We start from the raw sequence: 10,799 nt of genomic DNA, 5'->3' as shown, positions 1-10,799 counted from the left end.
TCCTGCCTGTAGGCTCCTCTTGTAGGCTGCAGTATTGATTCCGTGTTTAGTCTAGGCTCTTCCCAAATACCTGCTTCGGCTCTTACAGGGATTGCAGAGAGCTCAGCCCTGAGGGTGAGCGGCAAGGGAAGTCCTCCTCGCAAATGTTTGGTTTTGTATCAACATCCCCTGATTTTCCATTAAAAACACGCACGTGCCTGCATTTCCCTTCCATTCCTATCCTGTAATGGTGCGCGGCCCGACGGAGCCCAAACGCGCCGGGAGGAAATGCCGGGATGGGACATTTCCTCACGGATGAGCCCTCGGAGATTTGAGGAAAACTCGTGGCGGGTCCTCAGCCTCTGGGACGGCTCAGGGGCTGAGAGGGCTGGCGAAGGACCCCACAGTGTCACCTGTGCCTGCGACAGCCCCTCTGAGGGCGGGTGCGCTGTCAGGGCTCTGCGATCCCTCACGGCGAGCTCTGCGCCATCCGCGGCACGCGCGGGGGCCTGGCAGGGAGCGCGGGGCTTGTGGGCTTCTTTACCCTCTGGCATAAAAGTGTGAGGGTTTTGGGTTTTTGTTCATGTTTTGTAACGCCAACAGGAGCCTGAGGCAGCTCTGGGCACCCCCGGGATGGGCAGTACAGAGCGCCCCCAGACCAGGAGGAATTTATTCACAGAAAGGGCAATTAGGCATTGGGAGCTGCCCGGGGAGGTGGTGTAGTCTCCGTCTCTGGGGGTGCTTAGGGAAGGACTGGACGTGGCACTCAGTGCCATGGTCTGGTTGACATGGTGGTCACAGGTTGGACTCGATAATCTCAGAGGGCTTTTTTAATCTAACTTATTCTGTGATTCGCACATCCACTCGCCCACCTCGGGGTGCAGGCCCTGCTCCCCAGCCCCTTTGCTGGCTGGCCCGGGGCTGCCGGCCCGGGCTGCCATGTCTGTGGCGCAGCACGGCCCGGGACCGGCGGCAGGAGCGCCCCGCCCGCCGGCGCCGCGGGGAACCGGCCGGGAGCCGCCAGCCAGGAGGGAAGGAGGGCGGCGGCGAAAGAACCGCGCTCTTCCCCAGGGCGCCTCAGCCCACCGGGCTGCGCAGCAGGCACCAGGTGGTGGAGCAGGCCGGGAGGGCAACAGGGTCCGGCCAGGCTTCCCCAGGCCTACGCCGCGCACTTTTGGGCCGACAGATAAGGGCGTGTGGGGCGGGGCAGGAAGAAGGAGCTTTTTTTTTAATTTTTTTTTTTTTAAAGGGAAAAACCCTTCGCCTTTAAGGGGCGGGCCCAATGGAGTTTGCGGAAGAGCCCGGCGAGAGGCGAGCGCTGACTGGATGAACGCGGTCTCGTGACGGCGGCTGGGGCGGTCCCACTCCCCCCACCCCGCCGGCGCCCCGCGTTCCATTGTGTGCGCTAGCGCCGCCGGGCCCCGCCCCGCCGAGTCCCCGCCCGCAGGGCTGACCACGCCCCTGTGACGGCCCCGCCCCCCGTGTTCTCTTGGCTCATTTCCGGCCGCCGTCGCCACCGCCGCTTCCCTCCGAGGGCTCGGGAGAGCGAAGGAACAACAGCCGCCATTTTGTTTGTGTGTGAGCGACGGAGGGAGGAGAAGGGAGCGAGAGGCCGAGCCGGACGGGGCGAGCCAGGGGGAGGGCAGCGCACAGAGACCCAGGGGCTCGGACAGGGGACGGGGAGAGAAGCGAGGAGCCCAAACGCACCCCCCCCCCCCAACCCCAGCCTACCCGTACCCTCGCTATTCCCTCTCTCTCTGTTTCCTTTTCTATCTTCTCCTTTTCCCGGAATTCTCTCTCCCTGCACTGCCCTCCGCCCCCGCTTTGCCCGCTCCGCACACACGCCCCCGGAGCGCCAGGCAGGGGCAGTAGGGAGCCTGCGCTCGGCCCCCGCGCTGCCGCCGTCCCGCCCCGGCCCCCCCCCGCCGGGCAGCGCCGGGGACCCCCTCCCCCGCCCGGCCATTCCGGGGCGAATCCCCCGGCCTCCCCCGCCGTGATTTTTCTCCTGTTTTATTATTTTAATTTTACCTCTCGCTCCTCTTCTCGGAGGGGTCGCTGCGCGGCCTCTCCTCCCACCCCGACTACCAACCTCTTCGCTCCCTTCCCCACCCTCGCAGAGGCGAACGGGGAGTTCCCGCCGCACCCGAACAGCGGCCCAGGGTCTCCTCCCTCGCTCATCGCGCCCCGCATCGCCCGTGGGAGCGGAGACAGGCAGCCCCCTCCCTGCCACCGTTCTCGGCCGCCCGGGAAGGGGGAAGGTAGGCAGAGAGGGCGGGAGGGGCCGGCTTCTTCCTCCTCCTCCTGCCGCTGCTGTGGGATCGGCCCCTCTGCCTGCGCCGGAGGGGGGGGCAGCCTGCTACTGCGAACGAGAGAAAGAGGAAGGGGAAAGAAGAGAAAAAGGGGGGGCAGAGAGGGTGTTGAAACCCGCCCCCCACCTTCCCATCCCGCGATCGGTGCTGCCTCCATCAGGACAACAACCCCTCCTCCTTCCCTGCACAACAAGATGTGAAGCGGAGACTCCTGGGACTTATCCTCACCCTCCTCATCCTTACAGCTCCCCTTTCTGCAGCCATTAGCGACGGGCGAGGAAGAAGCGAGTGGAGCTGGGGACCCCGCGCACGCCGTGCCACTCCCCCCGCCGCCTCCCCCCCAGCCCTGTCGCTGGCGGTGGGTATTTTTTCGCAGGGTGGTGTTGGAGGGGGAAGGAGCCGCTGCTAGAGGACGGTGATCTTTTTTTCTTTTTTCCTCCTCCTCTCCCCTCCTTCGCCCGCCTCCTTGTGGCGATGAGGAGGAGGAGGACGGCGCCGAGGAGGAAGAGGCTGATGGCGGCGGTGAGGAGGCAGCAGGAGGAGGAGACCCCCCGAAGGATGAAGATGATGATGGTGGCGGCGGCGAGGAAGCACCAGCACAACAGCCGGGATTAATTTTACTGAAAAAAAAAAAATATCACCAGCCTCTTTTTTTTATTTTTTTAATTTTTTTTTTTTTTTTGGCGGGGGCTTTACCTGCTCTTCCCATCTTCGTTCAGCCCTTTCGCCTGGGGGAAGAGGCCTCACCCCCACCCGCCTCAGCTCCCACCTCACCCAGCTTCTCCGCTGCCGCCCTCCCGGAGCCCGAGGAGCAGAAAAAGGGGAACTTGGCCCCCCTTCTCCGCCAGATCCTCCTCGCTCGCTCTCGGCGTTATTGTTGTTCTTCAGCTGACTCGGGGCCCCAGAAGAACGTGAAGGTTTTGGGGTTCACCCCCCACCTTCTCTTTGCTCTGAGTGATTGTCTAAAAAATTAAAAATGGCCGAGAATGTGGTGGAGCCGGGCCCGCCTTCAGCCAAGCGGCCTAAACTCTCCTCACCGGCGCTCTCCGTGTCCGCCAGCGACGGCACAGGTCAGTCTCGGGGCCCCAGACCCTCCCCACTTCTCGGTGCCGCAATTACTGCCCTTTTTTCCCCTCTTTTGCCTAAATCTCCTCCTCCCTTTTGCTTGCTGTTAGCTCGAGCCTGCCTTTCTCCTTCCCGTCTGTTTCGCCTGTTCTCACTTCGTTTGAAGCTATTCGTGTTAATGGCATGGGGAGGATGTTCGGATGTTTTTGCCCTTCTGGTTTTTTGGAAGTGATTGAAAGCAAAGCTTTTCGTTTTATTGTGCTTTTGATCAGCTGCAGATAGGACTTAACAGTTCGTCGTTTTCGTGTCTTTCACAATAGTAGCGATTACCGAGCTCCTTGCTAAGCATAATGCCAGTTGCAGAAATGCGAAGTAGTGCTAAAGACGATGCTTTTGTACGCTATATTGTTGAATCACGTGTGTTCACACAAATGTCTTGGTTTTGTATTTATTTGGCATATATGGGGTTCTTTTACAGTTTGTTTAGAAACGAGAGATTTCTAAACAGGGAGATTTTTCTTTTTTTCCTTATGAGTAGTCTGCTTATATGATTTACTTTTCACAATCCTTCGTTTTTCTTCCTTGCAGAAGTGTATAAAAATACTGCTTTTCTGATTCAAATAGACCATCAGCTTGAGAAAAAACAGCTAAAACCAAAATCCAGATGCCATGCTTGTGGCATAAGGTTATTGAGACTCTTATCTTCTTAGGGATGAAATTTTATTTCACCTTATTTGCATTAAGAATCAATATGGAGTGTAGTTAATCTTGCATCTCCTGTTTCTTTGCTGCAAGAGCAAAATGTCTGAAATTTCCCTGTAGACTTAAGAGCTGTAAGGAGAAAAGGGACTTCCATGTGGTCCTGCAAAGATCTTTGGTGATGCTGCGAAGGCAAGCTACAGCATGGAAATTTTAGGTGTCCCAATCCCTAGCAAATATGAACTGGTTGTACTGGGTGAGGGGAGGAGGAAGTAACAAAAGGCTGTTCAGCTTTATAATGCTTCTTGCGAAGCAGGTGAGTATTTGGTGTCATTTTGCTATGAGAATACTCTGTTACCTGTCCCACAGGAGTTTCTTTGAACTCACATTAGATCTTATTATCTTATGGGATATGGAGGAGGCCTCCTCCTGCCAGTCTGGTGAGTGGTGGCATTTCTGAAGGCACCTGTGCTCTTGTTCAATGCAGTTAACAACTTGCAAGAAAAGGGAAGAGTAGTTGTTGTGAGTTTTTGTTTGTTTGTTTTCTGAAAAACTCCCTTTGACAATTAACAGCAGGTTTTAATAGCAAGCCTTTGAGCAGTGTATGTGATTCTACTTGGGATCATCTCCAAAATTTTGATTTTGCCTTTTCTACCATGAATGACGTATTAGTTTTGAAAAGTTTGTGTGTGACTTTTAGTGCATGTTAAATCCAGCCAATATTATGTTGTAATTGGAGGACATGACTTTTCCTAATATCAACAGGTCTTTAGTAAGAGAGTTGAAGAAGGTTGGAGAAGCTACTCTTTAGCTACAACTAGTTGTTGGCTGGTTTTGTGCTAGATTTGGAAAACGGTGGTTAATTCAATAGTAACTGATTTTAATTTGTCTTGGTAGTGGTTATTTTGCTCTGTTCAGAGAGGCGAAAAAATATTTTATGAGAAAAGTTCTGATACTTTAAAAATGTGGAAGTTAAAAGCACATTTTTATTCAAATGAACACACATCTAAATTCAGACATTTGTGATCAAATAAGTGTTGGATAATTTGTGAATGTGTTTCAGTTTAACAGGTGCAGACTTTCACAGTATACTTAGTCTTTAGTTGTTAACTTACTGGACAACTTTTAATAATTAATAAATGAACTTTTTACAGTTTTGGTCACTAAGGACTGGACAGTTTCAGTAGGTTTCAGACAGTTTCAGTTTTTCCCAAAGTGATTGGGATTGTCATACCTGATAGCTATGCAGAGGTTTATAACCAATGACTGTATTTTGAGAGTTGTGTTTTTTCATTTGCTGCTTGAGATTGCAGTTTTGTCATATTTCTGTTGTGGGAAACTGCTTTGAAGTTTACTATTTTTAACCTATCTGCTGGTTAAATTTGCTTTGAAATAGTGCAATAGCTGTCATTAAGTAAATTCCACTTATAGAATCTTGTATTGTCCCCACTCCTCGGTTAATTATAGGAAATAAGTAACATGGTGCTTATGTACTTACTCAAGCACTCTTTTTAAAACTGTTAGAGGGAAGGAGAAAGGCAAGAAACTTGAACTGTTGATGAAACTTTTTGCATTACCTGTGCTTAGTGCTGTTTTTGCTGTTAACTTTTTGATTAGTTTCCTAATTTGAAACATTTTAGTTTGTTGGATATGTAAAAATGACTGACTTCTGTTAAATTATTCCCAAACTTGCAGATGTTAAGTATATTTATATTGAAGACTAAGAGGAGTCTCTAACTCATGTTTTCACTGTAGACCTGGATGATACTCATATTCTGGGCCTGGAATGTGCTAATGTTGGTGGCTTTCTTCTAAAAAGAAGATAGTCCTAATATGCTTGATACGTTGGCAGCAGCCAGATATAGCTGCATTTCCCACTTTTGTTGCAGTGCTGCATCTTCTTCTGTATTAAAAGTTATAGATGGTTCACGTGTTCCCTGCTCAGAATTTGCTTTGCCATGGAACATACTGTGTTAGTGTGCTTTTAAGTTGTTTTATTAAATCCAGTTCATCCTTTAGGAGGCAAACTGTAATGTCTGTAGCATATCTTGTAATAAACATTTTGAAGTAGTTTAGAAAGTCTTGGTACTTTCAGTGTCCTGTAGTATATTAGAATTTTTGGATGGATTCATTTTTCCTTTAATGTGTAGCTCTGGAATAATTTCAGAGACAGGATTGTGTGGGATTTCATTGAAGTACACAGGATTTTCTACAACTTTTTTTTTTTCCCTCTCCTCTATTTAAGTATTAAATCTGTTGCAAAGAAGAATGATAAAGATCTATGTATCTTGCCCAGGCCTTAAATTTTTCTGAGGGCCATTACAACTCTACAGTGGGATCATCTTTTGGTGACAGCAGTGGCTTTGTTACACTTCTGTACCAGCACGGTTACACTGACAGAAGATGACACTGGCTACATTGCCAATGTAGCTCCTTTGCTTGCCTTTCCTAACTGGCAGCAACATTTTTGATACGTTGCACCTACTCTAACAAGACTTGCCTAAACATCATGTTAGCAAATTTGTGCATATTAGTCCCCCCACTAGAGCAGAATAACGTGAGTGCATCCTGAGGAATTAACCTCTTGGGGTAAAATGAGTGATAGTTGTTCATAAAGATAACTTTTTAATTGGATGCTTTAAACCGCTTGTTTTGGTATGTTGGAGGGGAAACAGGGAGCTGTCTTTTTATTTGTGGATCCCTCAACTTTTCCTGCAGTAATGCAGGTGTTCTGAAATTGCTATGTACAGATTTCTATGTGGCATATTCAGGGCAGGAGAGTTTAGTTGTATTTGTATTTTACACCCTCCCCGCCCCATCCTCCTCCTGCTTAGAAATAACCTGTTTTCTGTGAACTGGGAAAGTGTTACAGTGTATTTGTATAGTATCGTGTCTTTAGGCTGCTGGATCTGAAAATGGGATTTTAGTGCTTAGTGTGTTGGGCTTGCTGGGCCACTGAAAGTCAGTTTTCTACAGTTAGCTGGCATGGGTGTTACATCGAAGATCAGAGAATATAATTGTGGTATGTGCCTTAACATCCTTCAGTTTACTATATCCAAAAGTCACATTTTTCTGCACAACAGTGCATCTTCAATCTCCCTTGAAGTATCCATCTTTTGTAAAGTCTGGGTGTTCCTCTTTGTCAGGAACTGTTTCTGACCTTTTAAGTTTTACTCTCCATCACATCAAAGGTCTAAGACCTGTGATGAAACTTTTCTTCTGTTCTACTGCAGTTTTGACTGATACTCATCTTTCATTTGTTCCGAATGGATCGGGATGTTTCTTTTCTCAAAATGAGTTGTATTAATCTTGCTTCACTGCCCTTTTCAATTCTGTTTTCTGAGAGCTGTGTGGTTTTTGTTTGTATGAACTACATTTAAAATTAACAACTTTTCATCAATTTGTTTTCCCAAATGATTAGCTACATTTTAACTTACAGCAATCAGTTAAATGTTTTCATCCCTTGTCAAAAACCATATTTCTTGCTGGTTTTGCCTTAAAATGTCATTTGATGGATGGCATGTACTGTAAGTCAAATATTGCAGTGGTGGATTCTTGTGTGACAAAAGTGGCTTTGCTGCGTAGCTAAACACGCTCTCAAAGTAACTGTATTAGGACTAAATATAAATTAAGAAAATTTAAGTCTGTGAGACTTCTTTTAAAAGGAAACCAATCATTCATATTGTGCTTAGTGATTTTTTTAAAGAAAATCATGCAGACTTGTGAACCTTGTAGGTTTCCAAACTGCTCTATTTATTATTTTGCATCTTTCACCATGGTGTCTCTGTCTCTGACATAGGCAGGTACTTCTTCTGAGTGGTGTTAGAAAGGTACCTATTTTTTTTCAAAAAAGAAATACTCTGAGATGAGGACCATACATGCCATGGTGTAAAACTGAGTATTGAGCACTTATGGATAAAAAAACCTTTGAGACTGGAAAACCAGTTTACAATTGCAATTGAACACTAGAGTCACAAATTTAATATTACAGGGAAAAACCTTTGTTTGGGGAAACAGTTGGTAATTTTGATCCTAGATTTGAAAAAATCTAATAATTTTTCCATCTTGTTCCTCACAGTCCTAGGGCAGGGCTTGCCTTGAGTTCAGATTATTGGTCACTTGTGCATTTGCAGAAGACCAAATTTTATCTAGAAAGGGTCTATCAGACTCCAGGTTTTAGTATATGTGTTTGGGGGATGTGTGTCTAATAAGATAGTGGAACTAAATGCTTAACTTATGCTGTAGGAATTCTGGGATTTTTGCATCTTTATAACTTGGAGAATACCACGTTATTATTAAATTTCAATTTTGTATGATTTAGTATGCATTTCCTGCATCTTCTCTGTAGGCTGCTTGATCATCTCCAGTGTGTCACCTCAGTGTCTTGCTTAGCTGCTTAGCAGAAGGAGCCTTTCAGTGCTTGTTCCAACTGTGTAACGATACTATTTCAACCTTGCTTATCACTTGCATTTGTGCTCCTTCTGAGAGGATTTGCCCAAAAATCACTTAGATTTATTATTTGACAAATGGAGTAATTTTGCTGTGTAGATGTCACTGACAACTAAACAATGCACACCTGTCTCCAAGGATTTTGTTTTTCTGTCTTTACTTAAACTCCAGCAGCAGGCTGAAGTAAAATACATCTGTCTCTGCATATGGTGATGTGCCTGATAAAAAACTTCTGTGTCTGCCTTGAATTTGTAGAACTTTAGGTAGAACTTAAACTAGGGCAGAGATCCTTCCCCTGAACAGTGTCTGACAACCTATTGTTCTCTTCCTAAATAGTAACAAGTTTTCTTTAAGTACATTGATATGTCAGTGCACTTAAAGTTCTCTTAAAAACTTGATGTGCAATGTTCTCCTTCAAGCACCTTTTTCTTCCAAATCTTTTTGGAGAAAATTTGAAGTGCTGAATTCTGATGGACTCAAACCACAGTAACTTGTTGCTCAGTTGATGCTGTTTCTGTAAACACACCTGACATCAAGCATGTGAAGTTGGAGATCAAAGATTTTCATTAAAAAGTGCAAGTTAGGTACAGAGCCTAACAGGTTATTTTCTATTAGTGGTCGTTGTGAGATGGGGCAGACAAAGATTTGGCTCTTCCCCATTTGATGGTGTGGAACACCTCTGTACTGCATCTTTTGTTGTATTCCTGTAGGAGATCTAAGGATAGGAGTTTTGAACGGTCTCTGCTTGCAGAAACAAGATTTGCTATTTCCTTTTTTTGGTAGGACTTCCTAATACCACTGAATAGACATTTTCTCTTGTTTTAAGAGAGCTTGTAACACACTCCTACTGTTTTAATGAATGGAAAGACACTAATTTTCAGGGGCTTTTGCTTTTTGGAATCCTAATAAAAAGTAAAATTCCAGTAAAATGCTGATATATGGCTTGCTCAGTACAAACTTTGGTGAGATTAAGCTGCCTTTTACATGTTGCTGAATGTAATTTTGGGAAATCTGGGATATTGCTGGTTTAAGATAATGAAATCTGATCTGCTGACTTATTTTGGTTTTTTGCATAGTTTTTGTACATGAATTCAGCATTTCTTATTGCTTTGACTCTGGAGTAATGTTGAATGAACTCAGAAAAGTGACTTGACTTCTTGGTAATTGTATATGCAGATTGCATCATTTCAAAGTCGTTGTTAGCTTGACAATGAAGTGAACTTTACTCTTTTCTTGAAACTGATTTGTAATTGCTTCTGAAGTGAATTCAGTGTGGTCTGTGCACATAAGGGTGTTCCCATCCTGCATGTACCCAGTTTTTGTCCACCAGCTTCTTTAACTTTCTAGACCTGTGTGCATACCCAGATGCCACTGGGAATAAGGGTACTAATTTAGAGACTTTTGAGTAAAGTTAAAGGTAGCCCAATGAAATTCATGCGAAGAGCAACATGTTCACAAGGAAATTACTATTAATGGTGTGACTTCAGCATTTTGGAATTGAAATGTCAAAACTTCATCTTTTGTGGGTTATCAGTGATGGCAAGACTAGTACCTTTGTATAACAGCATGAATAAACAGGTAATAAAAATGTCTCTGAAATTCCTCCTTAAGTAATATTAAATCTTTAAACACACCCTATTCCTGAATTTTGACCTCAGTCTTTTCTGTATGTTAACACCACTTCAGTTTCCCTAGAACAGTTACAATTCTGTATTCCAGACTCATAACCATTGCATTTTCACTGTGGCTTTCTGTGGTTAACTCCTACTATCATCTGTATCTCTAAATGCAAGTTTTTTGAAGAACTTGAGTATGAAACTGCAAAGTTAAAAAACATGCCTCAATCAGAGTCTACTAAAATAGGCATTTTGGTTGATACTACTTTGGGAAGAATATGATTTAAACTTGCAGGTTATTGAGACTTCACAAAATTGAGACTGTTTTCCTTGAAAAGTGAAAGTTGATGTGTTTGACACCAGTGTTTGAATAGGGATTAGGATGGCTTAAAACATGGAAAGAACAATGTCCTAATTTTAGGACTTCAGTAGATGTTGAATGATATGCTGTTGCTGCTTTAGAACGATTTTTTTGTTGTTGTTGTTCACACTTGTAAAATGCTTACATTTATGCCTGGTTGTTACAACTAATACTGGAATCATGTGCATTTTAGATGGTGATTTGGACTTTGATCAACAAATATTTGTTTGTTTTTAAAAATATTTGTGCCAGAAATTGTGTACTACCGTAATGTGCTAACGTATTTTGAGCCTTCATGTTTGTTGTCTTCCAGGTGTTTTG

The 10,799-nt window shown here is 45.2% G+C and overlaps 1 protein-coding gene across 1 annotated transcript in view; it reads left to right on the top strand.

Annotated features, from left to right (window-relative positions):
• Positions 1 to 1,935: 1,935 nt before the first annotated feature.
• EP300 (E1A binding protein p300) overlaps positions 1,936 to 10,799 on the top strand; it is a 61,313-nt gene continuing 52,449 nt past the window's right edge. Inside the window, exon 1 of the mRNA XM_033057671.2 lies at positions 1,936 to 3,358. Coding sequence (XP_032913562.1) covers positions 3,265 to 3,358 — 94 coding nt within the window. The 5' untranslated portion in view covers positions 1,936 to 3,264. The remainder of the gene's footprint in view (positions 3,359 to 10,799) is intronic.

This window comes from Catharus ustulatus, chromosome 4 (assembly GCF_009819885.2).
Source record: "Catharus ustulatus isolate bCatUst1 chromosome 4, bCatUst1.pri.v2, whole genome shotgun sequence".
Lineage (NCBI taxonomy): Eukaryota > Metazoa > Chordata > Aves > Passeriformes > Turdidae > Catharus > Catharus ustulatus.
This window is presented reverse-complemented; position numbering and strand designations above follow the sequence as displayed.